Source organism: Coregonus lavaretus (assembly GCF_964263955.1).
Source record: "Coregonus lavaretus genome assembly, chromosome: 32".
NCBI lineage: Eukaryota > Metazoa > Chordata > Actinopteri > Salmoniformes > Salmonidae > Coregonus > Coregonus lavaretus.
Genome location: NC_140019.1, coordinates 6,228,685 through 6,244,654, shown reverse-complemented (window position 1 = coordinate 6,244,654; position 15,970 = coordinate 6,228,685). Strand labels below are relative to the sequence as shown.

General features: G+C 43.2%; 1 protein-coding gene across 1 annotated transcript in view; it reads right to left on the bottom strand.

Annotated features, from left to right (window-relative positions):
* The window catches only part of aff2 (AF4/FMR2 family, member 2), a gene marked incomplete at its 3' end in the record, with an annotated part of 168,969 nt that overhangs the window by 126,193 nt on the left and 26,806 nt on the right, over positions 1 to 15,970 (bottom strand). The window contains exon 2 of the mRNA XM_084150056.1: positions 6,788 to 6,908. Within this exon, the coding sequence (XP_084006182.1) occupies positions 6,788 to 6,908 (121 nt within the window). The remainder of the gene's footprint in view (positions 1 to 6,787; positions 6,909 to 15,970) is intronic.

Sequence of the window (15,970 nt, the reverse complement as noted above, 5' to 3'; positions counted from 1 at the left end):
TAATTTCAGTTGTACAATAAAATTGCAAAGCCATGCAAAGCTGTTTTCTGTATAGGGATATAATTAGGCTATTCAAAGGCAACAAAGGAAAAAAGATACATATGTACAGTGTAGCAGCGTATCCCTTTGGTATCACAGAGGACGGTGGTGGTGATAATAGCACAACACTCCGTCAGACTCAGGAAGCATAAGCCTGTGTATTTGCACAATAAACAAATGATGGTTGATGGTTAGGGGAAGGGAGGGTGTGGAGCATGAAGATCCATTATGCTGTTGGGAAGGGGAATTATCTGCTGGGTGGTTAACCTCTGATCTCTATAAACAGAGAAGATGCCAGCTAGGGCTAAACTGCTCTCTGCCAAGCCTCACCCCTGACCACCCCTGACCACCACTGACCTTGCACAGCATCACTATAATGTCCCCCATAAAACTCTAATGGCCATGCTCTTGTTGTTCCAAAATGTATTACAATTAAGCTCACCCAAAACAGGATAGCTTTCAAAGGATCTTTTAAAGTCCTGGATGTGTCCAAAAGTACAGTATGTCTCCAATGAGGAGTGATACATTTGCATTATAGTCATTTAGCAGAGCGACTTACAGTTAGTGCATTCATCTTAAGATAGCTAGGTGGGACAACCACATATCACAGCCATAGAAAGTACATTTTCCTCAATAACTTAGTCAGAGCTAGAAGGGGGGGGGGTCAAGGACAGAGAAGATCTTGGACTGGGCTGAGCGGGAGCTGCCCTCTCCCATAGGGGTGGGAGGGCCAAGAGACCTGAGGTGGCAGAACGGACTGCTCGGGTTGGGGTGTAGGGTTTGAGTGTGTGTGTGTGTGTGATACACACTAAGGAGTGACCCCTGTATCAGGCCAGTCATCATTTTAGAAGCCAGAGAGGGAGAAGCCTCAAATAGCCCTGACAGCCCAGACTGGCCCCTAACTGTAACAGCAGCCTGTGTTTGAAAAACCAGCAACCAGCCCAAAGCAGCAGACTGTTTTACACAGTCTGTGTATCGTCCAAAGCGGAGCACAAACAGGTTATTTAAGCCGTGCTGTGAGGGCTCAATATTTTTAGTGAGTGTGATGTTAAAGGGGCACTTGTGGACCTCCCAGATGCTGTCATTTTCAGTGAGGGGAAAGCAATGTGGAAGACATCGCACAAAGGGCTCTTGTGTAGAGAAGGAAGGAGTCCTGGGCTGCTGGAGTAGACCTGGAGCTGGAGTTGGAGCAGGACTGTCCTTCAGTGCACTGACTGCAGTCTGACTGCAGGCTAACTACAGCTGAGGACTGGAGTAGCTTCACTAGAACAGAGAAGTATAACAATGTTATCTACTATATTTTTTTTATTCACAGATGATGAGTTACACTGCTGTAAATAGAAATGTAATTATTGTTTTTCTTTTTGAAGGAACCTGTCAAACCCTTATTATATACTGTAGCAGGTTCTAAACAATGATTAAAGTCCCTCCGTCAGAACTCCTTATCTTCAAGGAATAAAGGCTACAATACTGCACTGCCTTCATGAACTCAGGCATCAGCTGACAGGACTTGTGCTGAGCTGATCCCCATTACGTTAAAAGCTTCCAATGACATGCCTAATACTTCATCTCTTAAATCAGAGCATATGGCATTTCTTCAACGGTGGAGACTGATGAACCTTTGCCTGCCGTGGTTCCCAACTCAAATGGGAAAGGCTTTAAAAAGAGAAAGGCACTCATCAAGAGGAAAGCAGCTGGCCTCTTGTCAATCGACATTTCTCCCCAGGAAGCAGCTCTGTTGAAGTGTGTGTGTGTGTGTGTGTGTGCATGTGTGTGTTTGTGTGTGTGTGTGTGTGTGTGTGTGTTTGCAGAGAGGATCTGAAAAAGCCTTTGAATAGGACTTTGTATGTTGGCAGGCAGCAGTATTGATGTGCCAGGTCGGGGCACTAGGGCAATACCACTCTGTGCAAGCCTATAGGCTCACAATGGGAGGCTTCGTTTGCTCTCTAAATCAGCATCAGATCCCATAGTTCACACCCTGCCTGCCACCACAGTCCTGCCACCCCACCACAGCGCTGCCATCGCGGCTCTGCCAAGCAATCGTAAAGCACCTCACTGGGATCATGCCTTAATGCTAGCCTTTTATATGATTTAACTGAGATGAGATCTGATAAACAAAGAGCAAAATGAAAAGATAATTTGACTATGAGCTGATTCATACAGTACTGTATGAAGGGGCAAGTAGGTTTCATCCATACAAAGTTTGTTTGTTGTTGTTGTCATTTCACAGCATAGTAAAGAGGATTCCCCTGTAGCTCAGTTGGTAGAGCAGGGTTGTGGGTTTGTTTCCCACAGGGGGCCAGTATGTACTCACTAACTGTAAGTCACTCTGGATAAGAGCGTCTGCTAAATGACTAAAATGTAATGTAAATGATTCCTGTGGATTTTCAAGGATGCGAGTGAATGGGACTCTGTGTGGAGAAGACATTGACACATTTCATATATTGTCTGTAAGTGACGATGTTGAGTAATGTACAGGGATAAGCTACAGGTATATTATATAGGATCCTTGAGACCTTACAAAGAAATAAATCCATCGTATGTCATCCCAGCACTAATATTTGTGTCCAAGGTTTATTTACCTGGAGTTGTGTGCCAGTACATTATTGTCTCCAACCTTAAGCCTATAGGCTCATACTAGGATAAAGGAATCTGCACTGATGCTACAATACAATACTATGATGGGCTGTAGGCTGATCCTACAGTGATATTATGTGTACTGTTCTCTCACACTGCTTGTCATGGGATTGGCAGTGTTTACAACGGGTTATCTGTTAACAGTAATTTGCCTTCCATTCGGAAATTAAGATTTTTTTTTTTTTAAAGTATGAGTTAAAGACCCAGAGCGAAGACTCATCCAGCAATCCTTATCTGTTAAATTGTCTCTCTCCTTTGTAAGCCTATCTGTAAAAGCCTTCCTTCCTCACTGGTTCAGGAGCAGAAAGCCTCAGCAGTTTGCATAATATCCATTAGTGCTTCCCAATAAAGAGCATCAATATGGGTCCACATTAGTAAACACCTAGCACAAATCATCTGAAATCAATAGAACACTAACGACAGCAGGGCATCCAGGAGCTAGCAGATGTAAGGTAGACTCCTAACAGAATCAGCTACAAACCACAATACAATTCGGAAAGAAACTGGGAACGTAATGAACTAATAATTTAATGTGTCGCAATCATACTTTTAAAACCTATTGATAAAATCTGACAGCGATGACGGTCGGGGGAATATACAATTACATTCTAAAAAAGAAAACTATTTGATATTGCATCTCTTACATGCATACACCAATGGAGAGCAAAAGTTAGCATTGAATAAATTAATTCATCTCCATCTCCATCTCTAGGAGTCTGCTGGTGCCCATGAATAAAACATCCAGTACCGGAGCTGACGACTGAGGAGGAACACAAAATACATTTGCTGAAAACGGAAAAAAATGGCAGAAGACTGAATAACTTGGCTGCTATTTCCTCATTTACTCTGCTGCTCCTCTTGACTCAGCAGTTGGTGGAGGATGGAGGGTGGGAGAAGGAGGAGGAAGAAGGAGGGAGGGGGATAGGGAGGTTTATTTGGGAATATTTGCCTTGAGGGGGAAAAGGTAGGTCTCTTTGTGACAGAGTGGTGCAGCAGCGTTGGCTGAAGTCCAAAGGCCTGACCTTCACTGGGCTTTACAGGCTTTTAAAAACAGCTTGGCTGTGCGTTCACAGAGACCTGTCCAGGAGAAGGTAGAGAGGGGTCCTGGGAGTACACCAAGTACACATCCTGCTGATGGCACCGGGGCAAGGGGGACCATGGGGAGCCAGGGGGGAGCAGGGGACCTCTGAGGGCTCAGCCCTCCTCGGCTGTGGGGCGTCTCTCTAGGTGCCAGTGGAGCTGGGAAAGCAGTAAATCAGTCCCAAATAGCTGCTAACAGCATAGTTCCATTAAACAGGATTAAAGGGGGATTAACTAATAGCGGCCTGAGATGTGGGAGAACTACAAACAGTGTTTCACAGAGGAGAGGAAAGTACTGCTATTACTCTCTACTGAGCACTAGGCTGGGAGAGAGAGGAAGAGAGAGGGGGCTAAGGAGAAAGCTAAGGAGAAAGTATTTGCTGAACCAGTCAAGCACTAACAGGACACATTGGTTTCTAAACACACATCATCTTTACCGGCCCTTAAGTCCCCCAGCTTACATGCCTGGAGTGGAGAGTCCATTCTCCTGCAGATGTGATGACATCAATGACTATTAGCTGACAATGTGGGGGTCTGGAGAGCAGATCTGTCTCAGGCTGTAATTCTCTAACTACAGTATAGCCTGGTGAAAGCCATCTATATTTAGGAAAATGCAGTTATATGATTGACAATACATACGTTAATATGTGGCTTCACTGTACTCTAACTGTTGTTAATCTAAACCAAAGTGAATGAGGATGTTCCCTCATGATACAGTTACATTGTATCTGTAAAATGTTGTAAAATGTCAAATTCCAAACAATATATTGGCAGATTTACTGAAAGGCTAATAAGTTGCTCTTTGTCTGACTCTTGGGTTGTACCAGTCCACCCACCCAGACTGACAGAGTTCCTTTCCCATTACCCCTGCTGTCTGTCTGCTTACTCACTGGAAGAATGCTGGGCCAGTGCATTCCTTCACACACACACAAACACACACACACACACACACCAACGTGAGCATGAGCAGACAACAGAATAAATACACACCCGCTCACCCGCTCACACGCATGCACAAATGCACTCAAACACACACAAACATTCTCCTACCCCCATAAACACACTCCATTTGCACAGATGAAGATGAACGGTTTTGTCTGTGTGTGCGCGTGCGTGCGCCCCTGTGTGTATGCGTGTGTATTTATGTGTGGTGGCGCTGATCCAATATTGAACCGAAGCCGCAGAGAGGGGAGACTGCACCATGTCATGTGACATGGGTAATTAGCCTTCAAAGGGGACACAGTCACTACTTGTTCATTTCCACAAATACGTCTACCTCCATGTTGACGTGATGGACAGGTTCCACGCCCTCTTTCCTTGAAAGCCACACTCTCTCTAAAGGTGCCGTTTACAGATAATCTGTAGTGTTTGAAAGCTATTTACTGTATGAAAGTATAAATAGTATGTATGATCGTGAAGGGATGTTTCCTCTGCAGTGATGATGAATTATACCAGACGCGGATAACGAGGACTTATTGAGATCAGTCTTAATCAATTTTAATTACCCAATCAGGCTGGTACGGAGGAGGAAATAATGCAGCAACACAACATGTTGGGAAATACACTAGATGGCTTTGTGAGAATATTTGTGGCACATGTCATTTGTAGTTGAGCTATCTCAATTAAATGGGACTTGATACGATTTGTGATAACCAATAGCGATAATTGTATCACAGTTACAATGGCAGTTATCACAATCAGTATGCTTTGATTACAGCGATAATCGTTTCCCATGTCTGTCGGAATGGCCATGACAAAAAACACAAATACATTTACATTTACATTTACGTCATTTAGCAGACGCTCTTATCCAGAGCGACTTACAAATTGGTGCATTCACCTTATAGCCAGTAAAAGGGGAAAGAACCTAGGTGGATTGATACAGAGAGGGAGAAGAGAAAGCAATGACTGATTGAGAAAGAAGATAGGGTCCTTAAAAGGGACACCTTGGCCTTAGTAAAAACATGACAGTCCTCTTGACTGAGTCCCCCATTTGTCCAGTTAGTTAGCTGAGAGATCTCAGGCTTGGCTAGGGAACAATACCCCGACTGCCCTCACACCTCAGGCTTCCATTGATCCTGCTTTCACAACCCATACACAGGAGAATCCCTCTCTATTGACACTGCTTAGCTACTCACACACACTTGCACTCGCACACACACACACCAACACACACACACTCACTCTCCTCTAGTATCGGTCTTGTCACCTGTCTGCAGCCAGTCAGCCAATGGATACATATCATACCGGAGAGAAGGGGAGACATGAAGGACTGAGACTGCTTGGCACCTCCATGACTTACACATGAGATGTGTGATCGTCTTCCACATTTGTCATTACTCTACTGTACATCATTCATATGGACAATATGGGGGGCCTAAGGGATACGTTCAGTGCACAATGGAAAATACACGCTACAGCAAAACATAACATAATTATGGCATGAATAGCAAAGCATTCTAAGGAATATAGAGAAGCAGATCATTTTAAACACTTCAACATGTGTAATGTATTATCCTTTCCACACTATCTGTCTATTCCTACAGCCCCTGCATGGACAGTAATCTGCTTGGATGCAGTCAGTGGTCTCCAATCCATTCAATGAATATAACATAAAGTAACAGGACATGAGGGAAGGCATAGAAGAAGATGCTTTTGGCCTGCTATATAAATACTGTTTTGACCATCTGTTGTGTCTCATTCATCCAGTAACACACAGAGCATGAGAGAACACACACAGATCTGGCAGGCAGTGGATAATGTGCTTTTGGAGACTGGCAGACACTGATGGAACCCAAAGACTGGTGGAGCCAGAGTAGACGAGACTGCTCAGTTACTGGGGATTCATGTGTTCTTTATACATGTCTACATGTTTAAGTTGGAGGAATAATCTTCTTTAATTTAGCGACTTCCATCATTCCGGCTGCCAGGTAATGCCCTAGAAAAAGGGATGGGAGATGGGATGCTGGATGCTGACTACCTTCCTCCCCACCTCCTCCTGCCCCTCCCTCCTTCCTTCCCAGGCCCTTACCTTGTACGGCTCCCCGAACAGATTAAACCCGGAGGAGAAGAGATCTTCGTCCTGCTGCACCTCCTGAGTCCGCCGCTCCCACTCCCTCTTCTTGAGTGCACTGCGGTCCTGCTCGTAATGACTGCATAGGGAAACAAGGAGAAGAAGAAGAGGCCAGACCGTCAGAGTAGAATCAGAGTAATCACAGCTGGCATGCCACAGAGAAAAACTGAAATCCCTTTCCCTGAAAAGATGTATGGGAAGCTCATATCTGTCTAATAGGCACAAGCTGACACTAAGCAGATGAAGGATAGGCGGCCCCAGAGATAAAGGAAGTGGATTGTCATACAAATACTTACAATACACAACACTGCCAAAGCAAGGCACTGTTGGTAAAAAAGGGATCGCTTATCCAAGAGGAGCAAATGTATTGTCAAATTACTTTCTAAGCACAGTTTATTTATCAACACGGAGCAGGTCTTAAGATGTAGACCTACTGAATTTACATTGAACATTTATATTTTAGTAATTTAGCAGACACTCTTATCCAGAGCGAATTACAGTTAGTGCATTCATATTAAGATAGCTACAGTAGGTGGAACAACCACATATCACAGGCACAGTGGTGTAAAGTACTTAAACAAAAATACTTTAAAGTACTACTTAAGTAGTTTTTTGGGGTATATGTACTTTACTTTACTATTTATATTTTTGACAACTTTTACCTTTACTTCACTACATTCCTAAAGAAAATAATGTACTTTTTACTCCATACATTTTCCCTGACACCCAAAAGTACTCGATACATTTTGAAGGATGGGAAAATTGTCAAACTCAAATACTTTTAGACTTTTACTCAAGTAGTATTTTACTGACTTTCACTTTTACTTGAGTCATTTTCTATTAAGGTATCTTTACTTTTACTCAAGTATGACAATTGGGTACTTTTCCCACCACCGCACAGGCATAGAAAGTACATCTTTCCTCAATAACATAGCTAGGGGGAGGTGTCGAGGTGAGGAGAAGGATTATTTAAGATACTGTTTGAAGAGGTAGGGTTTCAGGTGTTTTCGAAAGATGGGCAGGGACTCTGCTGTCTTAGCTTCAGGGGGAAGCTGGTTCCACCATTGGGGTGCCAGGACAGAGAAGAGCTTGGACTTGAATTGGACTTGAATTCTAGGCTCTTTAGTGTATGTTGATTCCTTTTTATACACTTTGTATTTCTTTACATTGAAGAGCATAAAAAAACCAATCTAATTCTTAATTTGACTTTTTCCCAATATGCCAGTTTAGTAAATACATTCCCAGTATATGTAATAACTGATAATAAAAGTTGTCATAGAAAGACAGGGTGGCTGGCTTACACGAAAACCCCCTGTTTCACCGTCTCCATTAAGGTTGGTTAGACCTGTTTGGTGAGCGGCGCAGACATATTACCCTCCTTATCGCCAACCAGGCAGCATAATAAATCCGCAATGTTTTCTCCTTTGTCAGCTGATGTGAAAGTTGTGCCTAGCTGTCCTGCGGCTGTCCAACCACTGCCAACGCTTGATTAGAGCCCTGCTCTAAGCCCTCTCATTAGCATAATGTCCCACATTCCTCCACCGCTGCTGCTCTTCCCGGAGCGTTGGGAGCTGAGCTAGCGTAGCGACGTAGCAGCGTTAGCGCCATGGCCCCGGGCTTGCACCAAGCCCCCTGGGGTCCGTTGGGGAGCAGGGCATTAAGACAGGCTGCAGAGGGGCCAGCCAGGGCTGGGGACGTGACAGCAATGCGTTAGTGTTCTGTGGTGGTATAGAGGGTGGTAGAAGGTGAGAGGGACAAACCTGGGACAGACATGCAGCCGGAGTAGAGCGGAGCGCAGCACACATTATCTACTGACTCACAGCAGTGATGCACTGACAAGGGTAATGGAAAGCCAAGCCTGAGTACCTGCTTTGCTCTCCATCTAGAAATACCAGATGGTATTGCCTGTTACCGCTCTATATAGACAGCACATTAAACAATACCCAGCACTGTGTGATCATCAAAATGTTTCAGCCGTTTCAATTTGAAATTGATTGACGCTAATGTGATTGAACGTTACAAAATCGCTCAATTAAATTTTTTTTAAAGGCAAGCTGGCAATAATAACATAGGAGATGAAAAAGTCCCGTGTAGCTCAGTTGGTAGAGCATGGCGTTTGCAACGCCAGGGTTGTGGGTTCGATTCCCACGGGGGGCCAGTTTGAAAATGTATGCACTCACTAACTGTAAGTTGCTCTGGATAAGAGCGTCTGCTAAATGACTAAAATGTAAAAAATTAAGATATGAGGAAAAAACATTTAACCTGAATATAAAGCACTCCTAAAATTATGAAGTAGGATTTCACAGCTTTCTCAAACCAAATAAACCCATTTCCCATCTCTGACTCTGTCGCTGTGATGAACACTGCATGAGAATCCCAGGCCTGAGAGGCACATGCAATTGGCAGTGATAGATAGGAGACAGAAACGGAGAGCTGGAATCAGTTTGCCTTCAATCTGCCCTTGCTCTCCCCAAACACACCTCCGGGTCCTATGGTGTTTCCAAACCATTTAATCCATCACCAAATTCTTTTAGAAAGGGGGACCTGGGGAAAGAAAAGCAAGGCCCCGTTTCAGGGCGACAGGCAATTATTTTTATGTAAAGAAAAATAACAGAGGAAGAGGAAGAAGGGAATGATTGCGTCGGGGAGAGATTGACGGCAGGGCCCTAGCAGTAATGACGGCAAGATGTCAGTTATCTTTACACCGGGCCCGCTTGCCACACCTGCCAGTGCACCCTGACAGTCCGATTGATCAAATTTACAGCTGTCACTGGCGCCAGTGTGCTATGCCCCGGCAGTCCCCTGCCACTAAGTCCCCTGCCACTAAGTCTTGTGGCTAATGCACGAGTGTTAAGAGGTGTGAGGTCAGGACTAGTCATTAACACAGTGTCTGTAGAGAACCATCTATCCTCTAAGGGCAAAGCGATGGAAGCATGATGTTACAGTGGTAACAGATATTAGTCAGCTGATGACACTGCTGCTTCAGCCCTTTTTTTTCCTATGGGATATAGGATATATACAGCATATATTTTTTCTCATTCCGCCGATGGTTTAAATAGCAGAGAGGGTTTTTATAATGATGATGATGGTGATGTTGATGATGATATTCTCTGTAAATTGTAGCATTGGCAGCTTTTTTTCTCTCTTCCCCTCTCTTTCCTTCTCCTCCCCCTGCAGACTGCCTGGCCTGCCTCCCACCCCTGGCTCTTTCTAACATAACATAAAAAAACTAATACTGATATCCACAGTAAACCCAATGAATTTAATCTCGTCTGAGCTACGCTGCACTTGGAAGATAACCAAATAGACTCAGGTTTTTTTCGCCTCCCCTCCCCTCCCAGGCCCAGTGTGCATCACAGTGAAAGGCGCACATATTGAGTTGTAAAAAGCAGCCAATACCACCACCATTATTCCAATCTAGCAGCCTAAACAACAGTCACTGATTTCTGATTTAAAAAGCGGCAATTATTAATTCTAGCACCGGCTAATTAAAACTACAGCTAGGCATTTAGCCCCTTGTTAGAATTATTTCACTCGTTTATAATTATATGGACCTGCTTATCTACTCTATTAGTGCTGGAGCAGGGAAAGTGAAATCGGCAACCCTTTTCATTCTGATTCCTCAAAGAGAGACACTGTTGTGACGATCAGAAGATTGGGAGGGTTTATCAGAGGTAGTTCCTGGGGTTGCCAGGTCTAGTGGAGTCTGGAGTGAGGGTCTCTATAGAAAGATGTGCTTTGGGGTTTGAGATGAGAGGGGGAGGGATGAGAATGGTTTGGGGGAGGAGAACTGACTGCCTGCCACAGAAAGCTTTGTTTGATGTGCGAGCACAAGGGAATCCAGTATTCTTCATGCCTAATTTTCTGATATGAATATCTTTTAATGACAACTAGACATCTGAAAATAGCAAGCATTCCTGAAGTTAAAACTCTGAATGTATGAAGCAAAATATAATAAAACATTCAATGATGAAAAGCTAGTGTCTGTTTGGATGGAACATATTCAACAATACGCTGTGATAGTGTCGACACACAGCCCAGCTGTGACATGCGGCATCCGTGCCAGTGTCGCCGCAGTGTCCTATTCATCCTCCTCCGTCTCAAGTGGGCATCTAAACTCACACTCCAGCGGCTGCCATCATCCACAACACAAACACACCACTTCCACATGTGACATGAGGCAGCACATGTGGCCTGACAGAGACAGAACAGACACACAGGTACACACACTGTGTCACCTCCACAGAGGATCACGTTTGAATCAGAATTCTCTCAGAGTCAAACTCCTCAGGTCTTCAAGGATCAGCCATCCCAGGCTATTCATTATTATTCCCCCAGATAAGCAGCAAACACAGGTACAACAAACGCAGCACATTAAGGGCCGCCCCGGCCTCAGAGGAGGAGTGCTGCATGGTGTGACTGCTGCCGCTACTGCTGCTGAGTCGGTCGGTCGGAGCAAAAGACTGAGAGCCTCTCTGATTAATGACTTGGGCTGGCAGTAATTGCCAGATGACAGGTTATCAACCTCTTCACTGACACCTTTTCCTCAGGGATATGTTCCATTTTTGACAAGGAGGCCATTGTTTGCGCTTGCACTCCCAGTGATCCTGCGTTACTATGGAGGTGTCATGCTTGCCGCAAAGACAGCCAATACACAGCCAACCCCTCAGTTTCCACCATCAAGTGTCGGTTTTCTTCTCTCTTTCTCTTAATTATTTTCCCTCTCTTTTTCCCCCTCCCTCCCTCCCTCCCTCCCTCCCTCCCTCCCTCTCTCCCTCCCTCCCTCCCTCCCTCCCTCCCTCCCTCCCTTCACTAACAATACGGTACATGAGACCATGATTAAATGCACTGGCCAATTAGGGAGCACTGTCTGGGGCTGCTCTACATCTGAAATGTCATGTTATGAATATTTGAAGAAGAGCAAGGGGCTAATTTCCCATTTTTACCCAATTTAGCAAACAGACCTCATGATGTGCTATAACATCATCTCAGTGTCCAGAAACAACACACTCAATGTCTACCTCACAGTAGATAGGGGCAAACTGGAATCGTATGACTCATTTCGATGCTTCACCATCAATCTGACAGACAATGAGAGGAAGAAGTGGCCATCTACAATGTCATCAAATGGTGAGGACTGATCCATGTGCGTCATTTTTAAACATGGAATACGCCACTGGAGAGCTCTTTATACAGTATGTCATCAGCACAGGATATGACAGCTGCGGCTTCATCAGCCTTTAATATAAATATAATGTAGATAGGTTTTATATCACATTCACATTATACTCTACCTCCAGTATGTACTTACTGAATGATCGCTTGTCCAATTTATACAAAGTATAATGTCTCTGATCTTTATATCAAATTTGACCTAATAATTATAATTCAACCCATATTGTGTTATCTTTTTGGTAGTTTCTGGAAAGGCCGTTTGGTCAGCTCCGGTCAAGTCATTTAGCCTCACAGCGGTGTGTCATCTAATTGTGGGCTGCCGAAAATTAAATATCTCCCCTTGGGCCTTGACAATCCAATTTTTTTAATGATTAACTTAGATCTAAAGAGAGATCATTTCTACCAATTAAATGCCTAAGAGCATAGCAGGGCAGACAGATTGATTAAATCACTATGGATCTTGTTGTTTAAAGAAATGTGAAGATTTTAAAAGAAACGTGAAGATTTTAAGGACATACAGCTATCTATTTTATTTTGTAATTCATAATAGGAGAAATCCAAGTCAACAAAAGTGTCTACATTTTGTTGTCTATTTCAAAAGTAGTGAATATTTGGCATAAATGGTCAAATTATAAGTCCAGATCATAGTAATCTCATCTCCATTCCCACACCAACATTCTTAATTGCGTGACAATTTTCTAAGAGATGCCAGTTTAACGCTGTGCAACACGACACAGACAGCAGCTTGTTTCTAATCACATACAGTTCACATTTGAATTGCAATAAAACTGGCCTTGATAGGCTACAAATTGCATTGACTGTTAGGAACCATGATAATCACTTCCCCTTCTCAACAGGACCCCTGCTAGTCCGATTAATGGTTGTCCTTGTAAATGGTGGTTCAACATGGCACACAGGCTATCATGCTACACACGTCAGCAGATGTGGATGTGTGAGGTGTCAGGGGGATATATAATGTGGATGCCATTACAGAGCTGTGCTGTTATTAAGTATAATGGGTACAAGGCCACTCTCCGTGATGTGACAAGTGACCATTCTCATTAGATGCTAATCTTTACCGACTTCAGAGATCATCACTAATCTATTTGTTTCAGATCCCAATGCATAATGTGTCAATGCATTGGAGATTGAGACAGTAGACTAAACTATAGTGATTTTTTTTATTCTCGCAGCTCATTTTCCTTGGCACTGCACAGCGCTCAATCCATGGCAGTTTGGAGGGCATGTGTCTGTCTCTTGGTGGGTAGGAGTGTTAACACTCATCAGCCTAGCGCACACAGTGCCATCCCCCAACATAAATAAACAGACAACTGAGAATATTCAGTCATGTCTAGACAGCCTCAGTGACATCATCATACTCCTCTCCGCAAGCCCCCACATATACTCAACACATTGATATGGTCACTTTTCCTTTTTTAAGGGTAAAAACCATCTTTCACTTCGAAAAGGCAGAGAACTGGAGTCATCTGCCTCAGAGGAGTGGAGAGACGAGAGTAAAAGAGGAGAGAGGAAATTAGTGTTGGGCTGGAAGGATACAGGCGACTGCCTTCCTTTGATCTCACATCCACACACTGACAAGAGGAAATGGGACCACTACACCCTACAGCCACATTTTCTCTTACATGTGCAAACATAAAACATGTGCAAATTCAAATTAATCAAGAATGTAATTAACTTTTTGAGCCATTTACACATGCACAGCGTACCAAGATTTTCAAACCTATCACAACCTATACGCTGTTAATGCTGCTAGGGGTAAAATAGTATTTCTTTATGATTTATGGATTCAATTATTTGATGTGGTCTGAAATAATAATAATCGGAAACATTTTCTTGTAAGTAAGAATATATATCCTGTACTCTGCTATCAGTACAATATTGAATATCAAACATAAGACCAATAAACCATTGCAAATATAAATAAATAATATTTAACACTACCAACCCCTCTTAGGCCCTTTTTCCACTACGAGAGTCTCAGAAGCGGAGTGGCTAAAGAGATTTCTACTTTTCAATAAACATTACATCCTTACCTTACCTTTCGTTGTGGCTGGTAACGCAACATTCTTGGTCCACAGCTCAAATTGACCGTAAATATCACAGTAGCCACTAGCCAGGAAGCACAAACTATTTAACAATTCGAGCAACTTTTCTTCAAAAACGTATTACAATATTGAATAATGCAACCAAACCATATTACACACTTGAATAATGCAACAATCCACACGCATGTGTAGACAATTAAAGGGTTTAGTTTCTCGTCCGTACACATTCAATTAGCTGACAAGACACAGCTAACTCGCTAGCTAGCTAACTAACAAACAACATGCTTTCATGATCAAGTAACGTTAGCATATCAATCATGGACGTTTACCCCTCCCATACAATTATAAAAGTACATTAACGTTATCATACAGTGTCATTCATATTATATAATAAACTGGGTGGTTCGAGCCCTGAATGCTGATTGGCTGACAGTCGTGGTATACCACGGGTATGACAAAACATTTATTTTTACTACTCTAATTACGTTGGTAACCCATTTATAATAGCAATAAGGCCCCTCTGGGGTTTGTGATATATGGCCAATATACCATGGCTAAGGTCTGTATCCAGGCACTCCATGTTGCGTCGTGCCGAAGAACAGCCCTAAGCCGTGGTATATTGTCCATATACCACACCACCTCTGGCTTTAATGCTTAAATATAGGCTACACAGGTAGGTAACGCTAACTAGCAAGCTAGCTAAACAAAATCATTTTTGCATCCTCACATAAATGTGCTGGCTGTATCTGAATGCTGACATTTAGCTGAGCCATAGCTAGAAAGGAGCTCTTAGGCTCACACTAGCTACCGTATTAAAGTTACCTTAGAACAAACCAGGCTTCATTTGATCAATATCATGGAAGTCATTATATGAGGTAAAAGCAAATGAACGACTGAAAACGTTGATAATTCCCTGGGGAGTTGCTTCCTGCCTGGCCCTTTGTGTTTGCTCAGTGCAGTCAAGCAAAACAATAACACTGTTGAGATTTAAAGCTATGGTGACAATTTCAGAATGTAACAGGCTGTTACTACAATTTCAGGTAAAAACTCAATAAAATAAGTCTCAAAAATAAGGAAAATGTCTGTACATTTCAGCTGTTCCAAAAACATTGCTATGCTATTACAATTGTTATTGTAAGAGTGCTGATTCAACGAGACAGTTCTGTTTATACTGCCCTGCCCTGTCGGAGGTACGGTCGAAACGTGACAAGTTCCCAAGTTTACATTGTATTATATTTGTACCCAAGGGCATTTTTGCAAAAAGTCTAGTAAGTGTGAAGATCCTCATAATCAGTCTTAGAGGCGTGAACATATCTGCCTGCCCGCATCCCTTCCGCCTGATAGCCTGACATTTAACACAGAGGAAATAGGCATGTTTGCGATGAGAAAACCAGCCAACATTAAAGCAAGGCATTGTTAGTGTCACACAAAATGCTATATGTTAAGGCGCATTTGATATGAATTGCTGTATACATTTAACTACTGTGAATAAAAGCACAAGTGGAATGCTGCTGCTTTGTGACACAAAGTGTTCACATTTCATCAAAAACCCATGATAAGGGACTGCGGAATGAGTCTAGAGGGAGACTAAATAACAGGGTGTGTTTGGAAAATCTCTGTTTATGAAGATAATCAAACCGAAGACAGTCACACCAAAGCCAGTTCAAACGCTCCTTTGAAAAACAATGAACCTGTATTTTCTTTGACAATTTGAGTGATATAGGCAAACCAGAATGAGTCGAAAGTTGTGTGCCTCCATTACTGAGGGACGTGGTGCTCTGTAGCTCTCCAACAAATTATATCTGCTGCTCTGACCTCAGAACCAAGGTGATCCTGTCGCTTACTCATCAATCAGGTGCTGCCAGGCCACAGATAATGGAGAGACACAGGGGAAGAGTGA